Source organism: Lynx rufus, unplaced genomic scaffold (assembly GCF_022079265.1).
Source record: "Lynx rufus isolate CCGP_SWC_20201006 ecotype Redwood Valley unplaced genomic scaffold, mLynRuf1.p SCAF_10, whole genome shotgun sequence".
Lineage (NCBI taxonomy): Eukaryota > Metazoa > Chordata > Mammalia > Carnivora > Felidae > Lynx > Lynx rufus.
Window position 1 is genome coordinate 88,222,783 of NW_025814824.1, and position 18,944 is coordinate 88,241,726.

The window sequence follows — 18,944 nt, forward strand, 5'->3', positions numbered from 1 at the left end:
TGTGCCACCACAAGGTTGCACGGACTCCCTGGCGTGTGGAGAACGTTCCGAATGTGGCAGGTGCAGCAGAGGGACCGGGGGGGTACAGGTGGAGATGGGGAGCTGTGCCACGGACCACGCGGCGAGCCCGGAAGCCGAGGGGGGAGTCGGGAAGCCTGGAGCACTCCTCCGGGTGAGACGACGAGGGACTGGACGAGGGTTGAGAAGTGTTTGGATTGAGGACATTTACTGAAGATAGAGCCGATCACAGGACCTGATACTATACAGAAGATGGGGTGCGAAGGTGGCCAGAGCAACCAGGTTAAAAAGGAGTGCCACTGACTGACTGGAGGAAATGCAGATTGGAATGGGGTGTGATAAAAAGGAGTTTCGGGGATCCAAAGTTTCTTTCTGGATGGGCTACATGGGCCACTGCCTCCCACAGCCCTGGGACATCACTCCCAGTGCTGCTGGGCTCCAGAACCCCCTCTTTCCTTGGCGCACTGGTGGGGGGGGGGGGATGCTGCATCGGGCACATGGCGGGAGGTGACAAGCAGGTGCCTGGATAGAGGAGAGAGTCAGTTGGGACACAAAACATCAGTCAAGTAATTCCCGGTCTCAGAAGAAAAAGAAGGTGTCATTCCAGCTCCCGAGGGAGAAACCCAGAACCCAGAGTTGCACTTCAGATCTATGGAATCGAGAACAGAATTTCAGCGCCCTGATAACTAGCTATGCTACCCCATAAATGACAGGACAGACTGTCTACAGTTCTGCGGGTGACAGAACCACAGTGGTGACAGGCCCTTGATGAACAGAATGCGACTATCACGTGTTCTTCCAAAACAAAACAAAACACACCTTCTAGAGATCTATTAGACCAGGGGCTACCAGTGGGTGTCGTATCAGCATGACCTTGCCAAAGACCAACAACTTCTTTAGGGCTCCTCGCTTTTGGATTTATTTAAATAAAAGAGGTAACCCCAGGAAGGAGGAACTCTTATTGGGAACGATGCTCCTCTCCCAGGCCACGAAATCTAAAATCACTTAACACAGTACCCAAAGTTGCATCTCAACAGGACCGAAGGGATCAGAGATAGATTTGTAATTAGATGATCACATACGTACGGTCCTTTCGTTTTTCGCTTTCCTTCTGTCTCTTTGCTGTAATCACTCATAAAAACATGTTCTAAACATAGTGCTACAAAGCTGCCTTGTAGGAAATTAAGTCCCTCCCTCGGTTTCTAAATAGGACCTACCCAATACCTAACTTCAAGAGGAATGTTATCTTCTAGTATCCGTTTTTAAACATCCCTGAAACCTCAGCGGGGGGAAAAAAAAATTTACTGGTCAACTCTATGTAATGCGGCATCTTGTAAGAACTCTCTGAGTTTCTAAACATTTTAGTGAGTCACTGAAGGTACTGTATAATTGTTTCCTCTAGAACTCTTCAGATAACCACTGCCAAACAGCGATTCTGCTCCTGGCCAGTATTTTGTAATGAACCATACTTTCCACCTGCTGGGAGAAGTTTACTTCGAGGTTCCAGTCAATGTTGGCCGGAACCTCCTGACTCCCCTTCTGGGGCAACAAATCTCCATAAATCCCTCTTACGCGGTTAGTGGTGACCACTGTGGATAACCCTGCGACAGCCTCAAAGCTGGAGCTGCCCCAAACGATCCCTCTGAAGTTCTCTGCTAACTGGATGCGATGTGCAGAAATCGCCAACAAGAGTGTATTTACTTCTGTTAAAGACCGTTACTCTTGTAAGTGACCGAAGCTTAATCGAGAACCGTAAACCACGTATGCTTTGACCTCGTATTCTCTTTCTGGGAATTTAGCTGGGAGAAACGATCCCCACCCCCCCACACCAAACAGCTATTAAAGTAATGAGTTTGCTGCAGTATTGTTTATATAAGTAAGTAATCAGAAACCGGTAATAGCCTATAGATCAAATATTAAAGAATTAATTAAGTATACAATAGCATTAGAATGATACATAGCCACTACAATTCTAATTATGAAAATTGTATGTTTTCGCGTACGAAAGTGGAAACTGCTTATGATATTAAATGGAGAATAAATAAAAATATAAATTATATCTATATAGGACTCATACGCTTAAATGTTATATATTCTTATATAGATATTATATATCCACCCATATCTGTCTCTCTATATACGTATCAATATCTTTATGTCTATAAATGATGTCTAGAAGGAAACTTGGAAAAACGAGGTTCTGATTTATAAAAACTTTAAGTTTTGGGGTTTTTTAAAACTTTCTTTATATATTTTTGAGACAGTGCGAGCAGGGAAGGGGCAGAGAGAGAGAGAGGAGACACAGACTCCGAAGCAGGCTCCAGGCTCCGAGCCGTCAGCCCAGAGCCCGACGCGGGGCTCGAACTCACGAACCGTGTGATCATGACCTGAGCTGAAGTCGGATGCCTAACCGACTGAGCCACCCAGGCGCCCCGAGTTTTTGTTCTCTAATCCAGAGTTTTGGTAACATTCTACACAATATTGACAACTAATAAATGAATCCTAGCACTGCCCCCTTCAAAAAAAGGACGGGGAGGGGCGCCTGGGGTGGCTCTGTCGGTTAAGCGTCCAACTTCGACTCAGGTCATGATCTCACAGTTTGTGGGTTCGAGCCCCACGTCGGGCTCTGTGCTGACGGCTCGGAGCCTGGAGCCCGCTTCGGGTTCTGTGTCTCCCTCTCTCTCTGCCCCTCCCCAACTGGGGCTCAATCTCTCTCCGTCTCTCAAAACGAAATAAATGTTAAAAATAATTTTTTTTCAACACTATGTGAGAGAGTTGCACGTAACATGGGAACATGGGTAGATACAGACAGGGCGGCATAAAACCCATCTTTTCTCCTAAACACACGAACAGCACGTGTCCTATTTTACAACCAAGGACCTTAAGACTTAAAGATCGACTAGCTGGCTCACTCTGAAACGCCCCCCCAAGACGACCATCCCTCCCTCTACTTCCTTCCTTCTTACTACCTTCCTTTCAAATCTTGACAAAATAGGAAGGAAACAGCTTTTGCATAAGGAGCTATTTTTTACCGTGCAGACTCTTGTGAGAGACTCGTCTACTCAAACGTAGCAAAATCTAGAGGAGAAATAACTTTCCAGTAGCATTCCAAACCGAACTTGGAAACACGCTCTAGGCAGTAATGAGATCCAGCAGTAATCCTGTAAATGCTAAATCATCCCTTTGGGCAGATAGGATGTCGCCGCTATGTCACAGGCCCCTAGATGTGACACCAGCAGACCTGGATGCGAGCCCCAGCTCTGTTCCGCTCCTTCCGCCAACCGCTGCCGTCACCAGAAAGGGGAAAAGATCCCATTTCGCCGTGTTTTTAAGAGTCCTCTTTTCAAAAATAAATAAGATCACTCACTAATCAGAGTTGGGGGAGGGACGCCTGGGTGGCTCAGTCGGTTAAGCGTCCAGCTCTAGATTTGGGCTCAGGTCACGATCTCACGGTTCAGGAGTTCGAGCCCTGAATTGGGCTCTGCACTGACCGTGCGGAGCATGCTTGGGATTCTCTCTCTCTCTCTCTCTCTCTCTGTCCCTCCCCCACTTGCTCTCGCTCTCTCTCTTACAATAAACTTTAAAACCCAGTAAGAGGGGAGCCAAAAGGGAAAGACACATTGGTCATCAGCGTTCCATCTCAAGGAGCTCCTTGGCCACAGCTAACTGCCCATGAAGAAGTTCACACGTTGACCCGGCCTCCTTGCATGGAAGTTAAAGAATCAGTCGGTTAAGCGTCCGATTCCGGCTCAGGTCATGATCTCGCGGTTCGTGGGTTCGAGCCCCGCGTCGGGCTCTGTGCTGACAGCCCGGACAGGCGGGTTGACTCTCCAGCCCCAACGTCTCCAGCCTCCTGGTCTGGAGTAAAACGTTCCGGAGGGGAACCGTGGAGAGTAAATGTTAAAACGTAAAAGATATCAGTTATGAAAATCCAGAAACATGAAGACCTGAGGCCAAACAACTAAATAGCCAATATCATCCGAATAATTTTTAAAGTCACAGCGTCTCAACATACATACAACGTGTCGCCATGTGCGGTCACTCCAAATGATGGTAAATATTAAAACGCCGCAAATACGCATTTGCCTACCGATATGCGTCCTGGAATTCTAAAAGGTTTCCCAGTTTCCTGGGGCGCCTGGGTGGCTCAGTCCGTTAAGTGTCTGACTTTGGCTCAGGTCATGATCTCACGGTTTGTGCGTTCGAGCCCCGCATCGGGCTCTCCTCTGTCAGCGTGGTGCCTGCTTGGGATTCTCCGTCCCCACCCCCTCTCCCTCTGCTCTTCCCCCGCTCTCTCTCTCTCTCTCTCTCAAAAATAAATAAACAAGCAAAAACGAAATAAATAAAAGGTTTCCCAGCTTCCTCAAATGTCATTTTAATATAATTACAAAATGCTTCAAGAGAGCATGGTGTTTGTAATTCTTCCCGGCAGAACATGTGACTCAGAAATGTGTGCTTGCGATTCTCCTTAAAATAAAAGGAACAGCACGTATCGCAAGATATTATTTAACGTGTATCTGTACCACCTGTAATTTACTCCATAAATTACTATAATTTCTGATAAAAAGGGAACAGAATTCAAACTACAGATATGACGGACTGTACAAGACATGTGATTAACGGGGGGTAAACAGAACGAAAGGACCCGATCGTAACACAGCAAAGACACACGAGGATCCTCAACCGGTGACACGAAGTCTCTCACTGAGGACAAACTTGAGTCTAAGACTGCTTCTCGCCACTTCTTAATTATTTCTTCCACCCTGGGAGTATTTATCAAGAGCCTACTTTGTCCCGCCCGGACACTCGAGCTCGAGATACAACGGTAACCAAGAAAATTCTTGCCCTCATGGAGCTTACGTTCTAGCGTGAGACGCAAGGAAACAGATACGTAAAATGTTAGACGCTGGCAACCACTAGGGAAAAACAGTAAAGCAGGGAAGGTGGGGGCAATGAGGAGGGGAAGGAATCGGGGGGGGGACTTTGTAAGTTTAAATAAGGTGGACAAGACAGACCTCAATGAGAAGACCATATTCCTGCGAAAGAACTCAGCAGGTGAGCTCTGCAGGTATCTGGGGGGAAAGCTTTCCGAGGAAATAAAAGGCCAGTGCAAAGGCCCTGAGGCAGGATCACACAGGGCAAGGAGGAGGAGCAGCGAGGGAGCAATGTGACTGCAGGAGAAGAATAAAAAAAAGTGACAGGAGGGGGGCTCAGTCAGTGAAGCATTTGACTCTTGGTTTCGGCTCAGGTCGTGAACTCGTGGTTCGTGGGATCGCGCCCATCGGGCTCCGCGCTGAGAGCACAGAGCCTGCTTGGGATTCTCTGTCACGCTGTCTCTTTACGCCTCCCTGGCTCGCACACTCGCTCTCTCTCTCTCTCTCTCTCTCTCGCAATAAATAAACTTAAAAAAAAAACAAACTGGGGCACCTGGGTAGCTCAGTCGGTTAAGCATTTGACTCTTGGTTTCGGCTCACGTCACGATCTCAAGGTTTGTGAGTTCGAGCTCCAAGTTGGGCTCTGTGCCGAGGGTGCAGAGCCTGCTTGGGATCCTCTCTCTCTCTCTCTCTCTCTCTCTCTGCCCCTCCCCCATTCGTTCTTTGTCTCTCCCCCTCTCTCGAAACAAATAAACATTATTTTAAAAAAAAAACAAAACTAACAGGAAGCCAGGTCATGTGGGTTCATATCTCACGATCCACTCCAGAAACAGCATGTACGTTCCGGACTAAGGTAAATGCAGAGAGTTCTTGTCGAGGGCGTTGGCTAAATCTCTAAGCTATATGGGTGGATAAAGGTCAGTGAAGACACACAAAGCACCGAACAAAGAAACAAACAGGAAGAGGGTATAAACTGTGCGAGGTTGAGGGAAGTTCAAGCGCCCAGGGAAGCAGTCCAACATCATGTCCAGATTGACCGCATTTCCCTGAGGATCACAATAGGCCGCTGCATTTCATTCTGAACCTTAGTATTTTGTTTCACTGCTTCCTTTCCATCACGGAAAAGACCTTCTTTAATGAACGGTCTGGAAGAGGCTGGCACGTCAATCTGGGCACCACGGACATCAGGGGCCAGGTAATTCTTTGTTGTGGAGGCCGCCCTATGCATCACAGAATGTTGAACAGCGTGTCTGGGTTCCACCCACCAGATGCCAGTGGCAGCCCCCCCCCCAAAGCTAATCCCCCCCCACACAACCAGAACTATCTCCAGACATTGGCACATGTGGGGGGGGGGGGCAAAATTGTGCCACCTTGAGACCCACTGCTCTAATGTGAACAGATAAAAATTTCATCTCAGTTTATGAACATTTTTTTTTTTTTTGCAACGAATGGGTTGATCTTCAGGCATATATCTGTTCCTAACTTCTAAACACACCCAAAGCGGGGCGCCTGGGTGGCGCAGTCGGTTAAGCGTCCGACTTCAGCTCAGGTCACGATCTCGCGGTCCGTGAGTTCGAGCCCCGCGTCGGGCTCTGGGCTGACGGCTCAGAGCCTGGAGACTGTTTCCGATTCTGTGTCTCCCTCTCTCTCTGCCCCTCCCCCGTTCATGCTCTGTCTCTCTCTGTCCCAAAAATAAATAAAAAACCTTGAAAAAAAAAAAATTTTTAAACACACCCAAAGCCACGTTCTATCTACTTATAGCTTAGAAAGAGTAAACGCCTCAGCCGTTCCAAATACCTTCCTGTCTCAGGGCCTTTGCACTGGCTGTTCCCTCTATGGTTTGCCCCAGGCAACTCCTCCTCATACTTCGAGTCTTGCCAAAACGTTAAGTGCTGAGGGCCCTGGGAAGCTTCTCCCTGGTCCTGGGTCCAAGCACGTTAGGGATTCCTATCATCTGCTCCCAAAGCCCCGGCACTCATACTTTGTAGCTACTCTCACAATGAAATAATTATTTTGGTCATGATTATTCAACGTCTCTTCCGTTTCAGCAGCAACGAGATCTTCCCCGTTGGCTCGAGCAACACCAGAGCACTTAAAACAATTACTGTGGACTCAAATTGAAATGAAAAAAGTATCCTCAGTGGCCAGCTCTGGTACCTTATTACTCACATAGTATGATGCCCTTACTTCCTAAGGGATCAAAGAACAATGACACAGACCACAGCCTAACCATAAATCTCTTAGGGACCTCCGGGTGACTCAGTGGGTTAAGCATCCAACTCCTGGTTTCGGCTCAGGTCATGATCTCACGGTTCATGAGTTTGACCCCCCCGCATTAGGCTCTCCGCTGTCAGCACAGAGCCCACTTTGGATCCTTTGTCCCCCTCCCTCTCTCTGCCCCCCCACCCCATGCTTGCATGCACGCTCTCTCTCTCTCTCTCTCTCAAAAATAAAAATAAACCTTAAAAAAAGTGCTATTTGTTACCGATTTCCTCTCCTGCTTCAGTTCCTGGACGTAGCGGGCTAGCTCCACAGTGATGTGTGAGGTCATGTTCTCGGAGATAACTTCGTGCTGCCCGGCGTAATCGTTCATTTCGTTCAGGGTGGAAAGGAAGGCTTTACATGCTGTATACCTACGGAACAGAACATACGGCACCCCTTTGCAAACAAGGCCACGTCCGCTCTAACGCGCTGCGCGCTGACAAAATATTAATTAAAATCAGGTTAACGTGCATCGACCTCCCAGAGGATCCTGACAATTCATTACACGTAAGAGTGTTCTGATCAAAATGGCTCGGAATTAATTACCAGTGAGACACTTTGCATTTTGGGGGACGCCGAATCACTCTACATAAGGCAGGATTTGGCTCTGTTAATACTCGGTCCAAAGACACCCCCCAATACGTATACGTGGTAAATGCACTAATGCAGTGGATATTTAGGTCTAAGTGAGAGACATAATACTTTGGGGCCATCCACGGTGCCTTAGCTACCGACTGAAATGAACACATTTCTCGGTGCAAGAGACTCCTGATGTTACAAAGCCAAATCAAGACGGCGGACTGCATAATCCACACTTCCTGTATTTGCGTAGATTAAGCTTTTCCCAATCACCTTCACTGAAACAATCTGGAATAGGTCTAGTGACTCCGTCAAAGGGAAGTTAGTGGAGCAGGGTCTTTATGGTTCTTCCCGTTTAAAAACTGACACAAAGAGGAGCGGGGAAGGCAGCTTAGTTTTGTAGATTTCATTTTCTCTTTCCTTCACCGTCATCACCACCGGCATAAAGATATCACCACATAATGATCGGTGTTAAACAGACCTGTATTCCTCTTCCTCCTTCGAGTTCTTTTTAGGTTGGTATTTCTTTGCAAGATTCCTAAAACAAAAATGCAGACAATGTCACCTTCTGTAGAGAGATGACTGAGAGAGAAAAAAAAAGACGATCGAGAAATCAGTGATGGAAGGTGAAGTCAGTGCTTTTGTTGACAACTTAAAAAAAAAAAAAAAATCAGAAAATGTCCACAGGTGAAATCCATTCATTTCCTTCGTTTTTAAAAAAAATTTTTTAACGTTCATTCGTTTTTTGAGAGACAGGGAGACAGAGCGTGAGCAGGGCAGGGGGACACAGAATCCAAAGCAGGCTCCAGGCTCTGAGCTGTCGGCACGGAGCCCGACGTGGGGCTTGAACCCACGGACGGTGACATCATGACCCGGGCTGAAGTCGGGTGCTTAACCGACCGAGCCACCGGGGCGCCCCATTTCCTTTTTAAAAAGTGATCTCCACACCCGACGTGGAGCTCGAACTCACGACCCCAAAATCAAGAGTCCCGTGTACCACCGACTGAGCCAGCCACGAGCCCCTATTTCCTTCTATCTTTCCACATGTATGATGAAGCTCCTGTTACGAACGAGTCACACACCTTTGAATCTTTTACCTCACAGGTAGAGCAGATAAGAACAGAGAGGGGCGGGGGCACCTGGGGGGCTCAGTCGGTTGAGCGGCCGACTTCGGCTCAGGTCATGATGGCACGGTTTATGGGTTCGAGCCCCGCGTCGGGCTCTGTGCTGACAGCTCGGAGCCCGGAGCCTGCTTCGGATCCTGTGTCTCCCTCTCTCTCTGCCCCTCCCCCACTCACGCTCTGTCTCTCTCAAAAATAACATTAAAAACAACGTTTAAAAGAAAAGCGCAGAGGGAGGCACTAGCTGATGTCGACCCGGCTTGAATCGGAGAGTACAGACCCTGTGCACCCATGAAGCCACGTTCATCGGCGGCCCTGAGCTGACGATGGGTTTTCCCACCAGGCCACTGCTCCTTTGTGGTCCTCTGCAGCCGAACAGTATTACCCTAAACCCACGGAAAGCACGGGGACTACGTCCAAAATGTTCAAATTAAAACTCCAAGTGCCAAGGGCATGCCGTCAAGGCGGTGTGGCTGCCCTTCCAAAGAGCTAACGAAAAGGGGAGAAGGGGAAGGAAGCCTTCTCGGAGGAAGCGGAGACAATACTCGGGGGACGTTCATGCCACGACATTTAACGAGAACTTTCAACCTGCCCAGCCGATCTGCACCGAACGCACTCCGACGAGCCCGAAATCACTCCTATCTCTCTTCCGAATCTCATCTCCAGGTCAAGAATCCAGATAATGTCTAGAGTCAACACGCTGCGATTTACACAAAAGCTAGGAGGCAAACATGAAAAAAGAAAACTCACTCACAGGGGTCTCGCTGGCTGATTTCTCGTGGGGCCTGCCTTCGGCGGCTGTGGTTTAGAGAAACAGCCAAAGGCTGACTAATGGTCCACAGTGGGAGCCCTCACCTGAGGGCTAGTCCTCTTTTCTAGTAGCTACTTTCACTATTTCACATCTTAGTTCTTTCATTTCCCCTGAATCTACAGAATCGTCTAGAAAAAAAAAAAGTGCCGTCCTAAGTTTACAGTTTGGATCAGGGTACATTTCATGGACAAAGTGGATGTGATCTCACCTCTAAGAGGTGTTACTAGATGACATGAGGCCGTGGACTTGGGTAAAAAGTCTGTGTGTCCAGTTCTTCATCCGTGAGTCCGAGGGGGCTGGGTGAAATGGCCTCTACTGTCCCTTCAAGTTTGGAAATTCTAGGGGAGTATGTAACATCCACTAGAATAATGATCGTTGTAATTTAAAATGAAGATACGAGGGGGGCTCCTGGCCGGTTCAGTCAGTAGAGCATGTGACTCTTGATCTCGGGGTCGTGAGTTCAAGCCACACGCTGGGCGTAGAGATTACTTAAAAATAAGGTCTTTATTTTTTTTTAATTTAAAAAAAAATTTTTTTTTAACGTTTAGTGATTTTTGAGACACAGAGAGACAGAGCATGAACGGGGGAGGGTCAGAGAGAGAGGGGGAGACACAGAATCTGAAACAGGCTCCAGGCTCTGAGCTGTCAGCACAGAGCCTGATGCGGGGCTCGAACCCACGAACTGGAGATCATGACCTGAGCCGAAGTCGGACGCTTAACCGACTGAGCCACCCAGGCGCCCCAAAAATAAGGTCTTTAAAAATAAAAAATAAAATAGGGCACCTGGGTATTTCAGAGGTTGTGTGTCCGAGTTCGGCTCAGATCACGATCTCACGGTTCATGAGTTCGAGCCCTACACTGGGCTTGCTGCTTTCGTCACAGAACCTGCTTGGGATTCTCTCTCTCTCTCTCTCTGCCCCTCCCCTGCTTGAGTTCTCTCTCTTTCTCTCAAAACTAAATTTTAAAAACATTAAAAAAAATTAAAATAAAAAATAAAATTAAAATGTGACTTAAAGAAAAAAACTAATGCAAAAGAGGGAAACCTTGTCTGCTAAAAGCACAGTACAGTTCTTTGAGCTGGTTTGACCACAATCACCCCGTAAAAGGGAGATCCTCCTTACAGGTGGCAGGGACAAAAGGGGAACACGTGGAAAGCAGGTGAATATATAACCAACAGGTTCTTGTTAGCAAACATGGGAGACTGGAGTAGTAAAAAGCCTATTGGCTGCATGTGAAATATTTTTTTAATGTTTATTTATTTTTGAGAGAGCGGGAGAGAGAGACAGAGTGTGAGCAGGGGAGGGGCAGAGAGAGAGGGAGACACAGAATCGGAAGCAGGCTCCAGGCTCCGAGCTGTCAGCACAGAGCCCGATGCGGGGCTCGAACTCATAAACTGAGATCATGACCTGGGCTGACGTTGGACGCTTAACCGAGTGAGCCACTCAGGTGCCCCTGCATGTGAAATGATTTTTAATGCAAGGTTTTAAATATTAATCATTTCTTCTGTTCACAATAAATTGTAAATGGAAAATACCACTTCGAAACTCACATCTTCTATAAAAATTCTTTCAAAACTGTTATTTCAAAGGTTTATTGAAATCTGACTTCGGCTCGGGTCATGATCTCACAGCTCGTGAGTTCGAGCCCCGCGTCGGGCTCTTTGCTGACAGCCTCGAGCCTGGAGCCTGCTTCGGATTCTGTCTCCATTCCTCTACTCCTCACCCGCTTGTGCACGCAGGCTCTCTCTCTCTCTCTCAAATATAAAAGAAAACATTAAAAAAAAGTTTTTAAAAAAGTTAAAACAAAAACCCATCATATTGTGATGAATGAGTATCACTTTGATCATATTAGCATACGTAAACAGCATTCAAAATGCTTCTTAAAAGCATCGATGAATAATTCACTCTATAAATGCCAGCAGAAAACTAAAAGCTTAAGAGGTCTGGAAGGGAAAGTCAGGATATTTCTCTCAGGGACCGCTACAAAAAAAAGATCAACTTTCATTTGCATTCTCTGGAGATGGGCTTTCTTGCCTTATTTTGTACGAGGTTATTTTAACAAACAAGCAGGAAAATAAACCACAAAGAGCATCTATAAATTTATGGGATCTTTCTGAGAACTTTTAAGTGTTTTGTATATTAAACTTGCTCTTCAGACAGGCTAATTAAAAGGCAAGAGAAAAATATAATCCTCTCCTAAGGATACTGGATGTAAACTTAGTTGATCGTAAGAACCACAGGGAGGCTTTTAAAAAGGAGATACTTGGGCTCCATTCCAGACCCTCTGAAATGGAAGGTCCAGGGCTGGGTCTAGGAATGTTTTGTTTTTTCCTATCTTTCGTTTTTTTAAAGAAGCTCACCACAAGATTTCCAGATAAAGACAGCGGAACAAAATTCGATCAGAGAACTATGCTTTCCCAGTAAGAGGTGAAAGTCACAAGCCAGGGCAATTTTCAACAGCGGAAAGCAAGCCGATGAAGAAAGGAACGCAACCTCAGTCTACACAGTCTGAAAAGTGGTGACCGTGGCGAGGGACGGAAGATTCTGGAACGGCGTAGAATGGATGCTGACCCCAACCTCACCGCTGCTGCGGGGTGGGGCTGGGGGGTAAGCCCACCAAACCCTGAAGAGCAATTCTTTTTTTTTTTTTAAGTTTATTCATTTGTTATTTCTGAGAGAGAGAGAGAGAGGACACAGAATCTGAAACAGGCTCCAGACTCTGAGCTGTCAGCACAGAGCCCGAGGTGGGGCTCAATCCCACAAACCGTGACCTGAGGCGAAATCACGAGTCCGCCGCTTAATAGACTGAGCCACCCCGGTGCCCCCCAAATTGTATTACTATTGAACGGACGAACCAAGAGTGTATCCCAGGTATTGGGCTCTAATGTCTGTTCTCTCTCTTTTTTTTTTTTAAGTTTATCTATTTATTTATTTATTTTGAGAGAGAGAGAGAAAGAGAGAGATAGTGTGTGAGTGGCGGAGGGGCAGAGAAGGAGGGAGAGAATCCCAAGCAGGTTCCATGCTGTCAGCAGAGCCCGATGCAAACTCCTGACCTGAGCCGAGATCCAGGGTCAGATACTTAACTGACTGAGCCACCCAGGTACCCCCCCATGTCTGTTCTCATTACTACCTCACTGAAGTGCCCATATTAAACATAAGCAAGGTGAAAAGATAATGTAATACAGAAGAAAAGGAAGGAAGGAAGGAAGGAACGATGGATTTTTGGGAGAAAGGCAGGAAAGGAGGGAGGGAGGAAGGGAATGACAGAAAAACCCAATCTGGAAGAAAAGAAGCGAAACAGGCAAACACCAATTCCTCCAGACTATTTTACACTAGAGACAAACGTAATAAAACCACGAAGCCAATAAACCAAAGAACTCCCAGACCACAGGCTAAAACGGACTGCAAAGCTAAGGAAATGAACTAAGACCTAAAGCCCACCGCTACGGAGCTAGTGCATCAGGTGGGCTTGGGTATCGAATTCAACAGAGGAAAGTTTTGAAACGATCATAATAAGGAAAGCAACTAACAAAAGCAAGAAAAAAATATTTATCTAAAGGGCAAGACGCTTTAACACAAGGAAAACTCCTCTCTCTGAAATATACACGACCCAGTAAGTAGCACAGAAACAACACTCCGATGCAAGGGAAGAAAGTTCCCCCGAAAATAAATTAAAAATTGGAATCTGCATATGAAAAGGGCGCTAAGGAAACCAACAACGAATGAGCAACAACAGGGCTTAGCTTGGCGACGTTATCAAACTGCTAAGTGGAACAAAAAAAATTCTTCACATCTACAGTCAAAAAAAAGCAAGCCACCTACAAAGAAAAAAAATCTGGCTGCCTCCAGACTTTTCCAACAAAAGACAATGCAGCAACAAAGTTTGGAGAGAAAGAAAATATTACCAGAGAACAAGCAGGTCAAATTATTATCAAGTATGAGGGCATTCTCAAACAAGAACAAACCCGTGAATTAGTCCACAAGCTCTCATTAGGGGAGAAAATATTCATATTTTTCTTGATGCCCAGAGATAAGCAGAGAGGCTGTGGTCAAAGAAAGAGTGGTGAACATACATTCATATTTAAAAACAGGACTAAGACAAATTAACCGTGGGACTCATGTTACAGACGATATTATATCACTCAGAAAAGGAAGAAAAACATGTAAATATTATTTTCTTTACCTTAGCGGTGAGTCAACCGAGCCCGTTTAAAATTGTAACATGGAGCTTAAAATAGAGAACAGTAACGGGACGCCCGGGTGGCTCAGTTGGTTAAGCTTGCGACTTTGGCTCAGGTCATGATCCCATGGTTCATGGGTTCGAGCCCCGCGTCAGGCTCTGTGCTGATAGCTCAGAGCCTGCTGGGGATTCTCTCTCTCTCCCTCTCTCTGCCCCTCCCCTGCCTGTTCTCTCTCTCTCTCTCTCTCTCTCTCTCTCAAAATAAATAAACTTAAAAAAAAAAGTATAAATGGCTTCCACGCATAAAAAACAGGCTTAACCTCATTGATAACAAGAGAAACACTAATGCTCAGACGCACCAATTTTTACTTATCACCTTGGCAAAGATAAAACGGACTGGCACCAAGAGGCACTGAGGGTCAAAGAAAGTTGCACTGCCACCCTATAGAGCGTGAGTGGTAAGGGTCACAGCCTCTGAGAGGCCACTTGGCAAACCCCACCAAACCCAGAGCGCTCCTTTTGGGAACTTAGTCTCCAAGCAGGCTGGCCAAGTGGATTACTCAAGGCTATGCACTGCAACTCTGTTCAGCGTTGCAAACAATTGGAAACACATCCACCAACCCGATGCAACATACTAAAACTGCAAACATAAAAATGAGTCCTCGGGAAGATCTCCAGGATGTAGCAAGGCAAGGGCACGCTGAACTGCTGGGGAAATGAGGAGGCAAACACACTTAGTTGCCTGTGTCGGCATAAAATCTCTCTATGGAAGGATAAACAGGAGACAGAGAACATTCATTGTCCCCACGGGCAGGGGGAAGAGAAGGGACACTTTGCTGTGGACCGTTTTGTGCCTCTGGAAGTTTTCATCCTATGAATTCATTATCTGGTCATAACCAATAACTTTCTTTTTTTTTTTTATTTTTTTTAAACATTTTTTTTCTCAACGTTTATTTATTTTTGGGACAGAGAGAGAGAGAGCATGAATGGGGGAGGGGCAGAGAGAGAGGGAGACACAGAATCGGAAACAGGCTCCAGGCTCTGAGCCATCAGCCCAGAGCCCGACGCGGGGCTCGAACTCACGGACTGCGAGATCGTGACCTGGCTGAAGTCGGACGCTTAACCGACTGCGCCACCCAGGCGCCCCACCAATAACTTTCTTTAAAAAAAAAAAAAAAACAGTTGCTAAGGGCAGGACACCTGGGTGGCTCAATCGATTGAGCGTCCAACTTCAGCTCGGGTCACGATCTCGCGGTCCGTGAGTTCAAGCCCCGCGTCGGGCTCTGGGCTGATGGCTCAGAGCCTGGAGCCTGCTTTGAGTTCTGTGTCTCCCTCTCTCTGCCCCTCCCCCACTCGTGCTCTGTCTCTCTCTCTCTCAAAAATAAAAATAAACATCAAAAAAAATGAAAAACAAAAACAGTTGCTAAAGGGCAATACATAGCTGGTTCTCTTATACAGGTCAGATAAGATGTTTAAAATTTTCTTAGGAACTTGACCTTACGCTGCCTTGAATAAACAGTAACTATCACAAGGGTCAGTAAACTTTTTTAAGTATTTATTTATTTAGAGAGAGAAAGAGAAAGGGAGGAAGAGAGAACCTGAGTGGGGGGAGGGGGGGCAGAGAGAGAGAATCCCCAAGCAGGCTCTGTGCTGTCAGCATAGAGCCAGATGTGGGGCTCGAACTCATGAACCGTGAGAACACGACCCGAGCTGAAATCACGAGTCAGACGCTTAACAGACTGAGCCACCCAGGTGCCCCTACACTTTTGCTATAAAGGGCCAGACAGTAGATATTTTAGACTTGCACGTAGGTCATGATCACATGGTCCCTGTTGCAACTAGTTACTTGCCAGTGTTTTGCAGAAGCAGCCGTGGACAATACGTAAATAAATGAGTGGACGTGGCTGTGTTCCCGTAAAACCTTATTTACAAAACCAGGCAGTGGATGGGTTGGAACATAGGTTGTAGTTTGCCAACAGCTCACCTACAGAAATCAAAGCCCTGACTATCATCATTTGCTTGTAAAAATAAGCAAACACTTCTTTCCTCTAATGCTGAGAAACTAAAAATGACTTAAGGCCAGAAGTCTCCCCGCAAAGGCCGTGTTGCCTTTTCAACATCAGACTGATATTTCAGGCAAGCATTTGCCGGGTATGCTTCAGGCACACTGACCTTTCCGTCCCTTGAACATGTTCCCACACCCCAGGGCCTTTGCACTTGCTGATTCCTTGGCCTGGAAGACCTATCCCCACACCTTGGCAGGCCTGCCCTCTCCTCGTCCTTCAGTTCTCAAGCAACAGGTTTTCCCCGGCCAGTCTAGCTTATGTAACCCCCACCTGCCATCATGCTGTACTGCATCACCGGCTTTAGGTATCTGGGGTGGTAACTGCTATCTTTAGATGATTTAATTTCTTGCTTATTTGCATGTGCTCACACGCACGTGGTCCGTTTCCCGCAGTGAGAAGGTTGAGTTCCGCAGCGTCTCGTTCATGAGACACATCGGGTGTCCTGTTTGTTGGTGAGCCCTCATCAGCTCTCAGGCCTGTGCAAACCCACAATTCTCCCTGAAGCGGGGCTAACCAAATGTCTGACATGTGAGCCCTGTTGATCCGCTCTTTCTCCAGCTACTTACTGAGCCCCTGTTACGCATCGGGCACCGTCCTGTACCCTGGGGATACTTCAGTGCACCCAGCTCAAAAACCATGCCCTTGAGGGGTCTCCATTCTAGCAGAAAGGAGGGGAAGGCAATGAACAGTAGGTATGGGCCATAAGACAATGTTACCGAGTGTTAGAAAGTTACCAGTGCTCTGGAAAAAGTGGAAAGTAGGGGCGCCTGGGTGGCCCAGCCGGTTAAGCGTCTTGACTCTTGATTTCGGCTCAGGTCCTGATCTCAGGGTTCATGGGATCGGGACCCGCATCAGGCTCTGCGCTGACAGTGTGGAGCCTGCTTGGGATTCTGTCTCTCCCTCTATTTCTGCCCCTCCCCTACTCTCTCTCTCTCAAAAAAAGTAAATAAGCATTAAAAATAAAGAAAGAAAAAGGGTTGGGGCGCCTGGGTGGCGCAGTCGGTTAAGCGTCCGACTTTGGCCAGGTCACGATCTCGCGGTCCGTGAGTTCGAGCCCCGCGTCGGGCTCTGGGCTGATGGCTCGGAGCCTGGAGCCTGTTTCCGATTCTGTGTCTCCCTCTCTCTCTGCTCCTCCCCCGCTCAAGCTCTGTCTCTGTCTCTCTCAAAAATAAATAAACATTAAAAAAAAAATTTTTTTTTAAAGAAGGGAATAAGAGAAACCAGTTAGAAGCCCCATAATAACCCAGGTGAGAGGTGCTGGGGCCTGGACCGCCACGGCCGCAGCGGAGGTCAAGAGGAGGAGTCGGACCCTGGGTAAATTTGCCAAGTACGGTCCTGAGGGCTTAGATGAGGGATGCGGGGGGGGGGGGGGTCACGCGAGAGAAAGAGGGGGAACCAACGATGTCTGGGGCAGGTGCCCTCAAGTGAGTGGGGAAAAGCTGGGCGGTGCGGCCGCAGATTCTGAGCGGACAGACTCAGTTCCGGGCACGTCGCATTTCAGACGTCCCCCTGGAGACACTGCGTAATCTGTGTCGGAGTCCGGGACAGAGGTCTAGCTTGGAGATGCGTATCTGCGAGCCACGGCTACGCAGACCATACTTAAAGCCAGAAGAGATCACAAGGGGAAACAGGAGACGGGGACTGGGCACGGGGGCATGCCGGATGAAGAGAAGGAGGCAAAGGAGAACCCAGTAAAGGGGGGGTGCGAAGGAGCTCCAGTGAGGTGGAAAGAAGGAAGCCAGAAGACTGGAATTCGAGAGGCCGGGCAAGGAGGAGGGAGCATCCGCCCCGTCAAAGCCACCGATGGGTCAGGGACGCTGCAGACCGGGGACGGGAGGTTGGGTTGAACAACATGGAAGTGACTGGAGCCCTCGAAGAGCAGTTCTGGCTGAGCCGTGCGGGGTGAGTTGAAAGCACTGGCAGGAGGGGCGCCCGGGTGGCTCAGTGGGTTGAGCATCCGACCTGGATGTCGGCTCAGGTCACGATCCCGCGGTTCATACGATCGAGCCCCCCAAGCCAGGCTCTGCGCATGGAGCCTGCTTGGGATTCTCTCTCCCTCTGCCCCTCCCGTGCTCACTCTCTCTCTCTCTCTCAAAATAAATAGAGAAACATTTAAAAAGTAATCAAGTAGGGACAGGAGAGGGACCGGAGACAGCAAGTAAGAACACTTTCGAGAAGTCTGCCTATGAAGGGGAGCAAAGAAACCGGCAGGTGTTGGGGAGCACGGCGCACAAGAGGGGGGGGCCTGGGTTTAGACAGGAGCATCTCTGGGGAGGGGGGGCACAGAGATGTGGGGACAGACACCGAGAGGTAGGACGTCTTCTTCGATGTTCTCGGTGACGTCAGGAAGCCCACAGGAAGGATGGGGAAGGAGGTGCTGGGTTTGCAGAAAGGGGAGAAGCCGAATCACTTCGGTGAGTGGGGAGGGCGGGGGGCACATCGACAAAGCACAGGGAGCATCTTATGTATCTGCACTGAGGACCCGCTGAGATTTGCAATATTTCCCAAGAGCCTCCGGGTTTGTTGCTGGCATCCTCAATCCCTCACCTGGGGTGCTGAGAAAGGCCAAGAAGGCAGGTGCAACACAGAGGGGGAGCTAAGAAAGCCCTTTGCTTTCGTGACGCGCAGAACGGAGCAGACGCCTGCTAGGCGCTGACTTAACGGCACCGAATAACAACACTCCCAAACGAAACGAGATTGTGGCCAAGGCACCAGGAAAGACCAGGGCAAGCTAGCAGAAAGACGGCAAATACAGATAAATCCACAAGGTGAGACTGCATTTGGGGCTAAGGCTGTTATGCAACCCATTTTCCCAGGCAAGACGTTTTACGACCAGCGGTGTGCGATACTGAAATAATCACCATGAAGCGGCCCCGTCCCTATTCCGACATTCAGTTCTTGAGGTCCTAAATGAGGCTGCTTTTACACGCAAGGAGCCAGAAGTTGATCTGGGTGCAGCAAGCCATAACCATTGTTTCGCTGGCCAACACGGTCTATGTTTTATTTGCTGAGTGGAAACAAGACTGGTCAGCCC

At 47.9% G+C, this 18,944-nt stretch overlaps 1 protein-coding gene across 6 annotated transcripts in view; it reads right to left on the reverse strand.

The window, feature by feature from the left end:
• The window catches only part of FNBP1 (formin binding protein 1), a 142,810-nt gene that overhangs the window by 70,097 nt on the left and 53,769 nt on the right, over positions 1–18,944 (reverse strand). For all 6 annotated transcript variants that reach the window (XM_047070988.1, XM_047070998.1, XM_047071013.1 and 3 more), the window contains exons 3-4: positions 8,215–8,271; positions 7,378–7,525 (exon numbers count right to left, since the gene is read on the reverse strand). In XM_047070988.1, the coding sequence (XP_046926944.1) occupies positions 7,378–7,525; positions 8,215–8,271 (205 nt within the window). The remainder of the gene's footprint in view (positions 1–7,377; positions 7,526–8,214; positions 8,272–18,944) is intronic.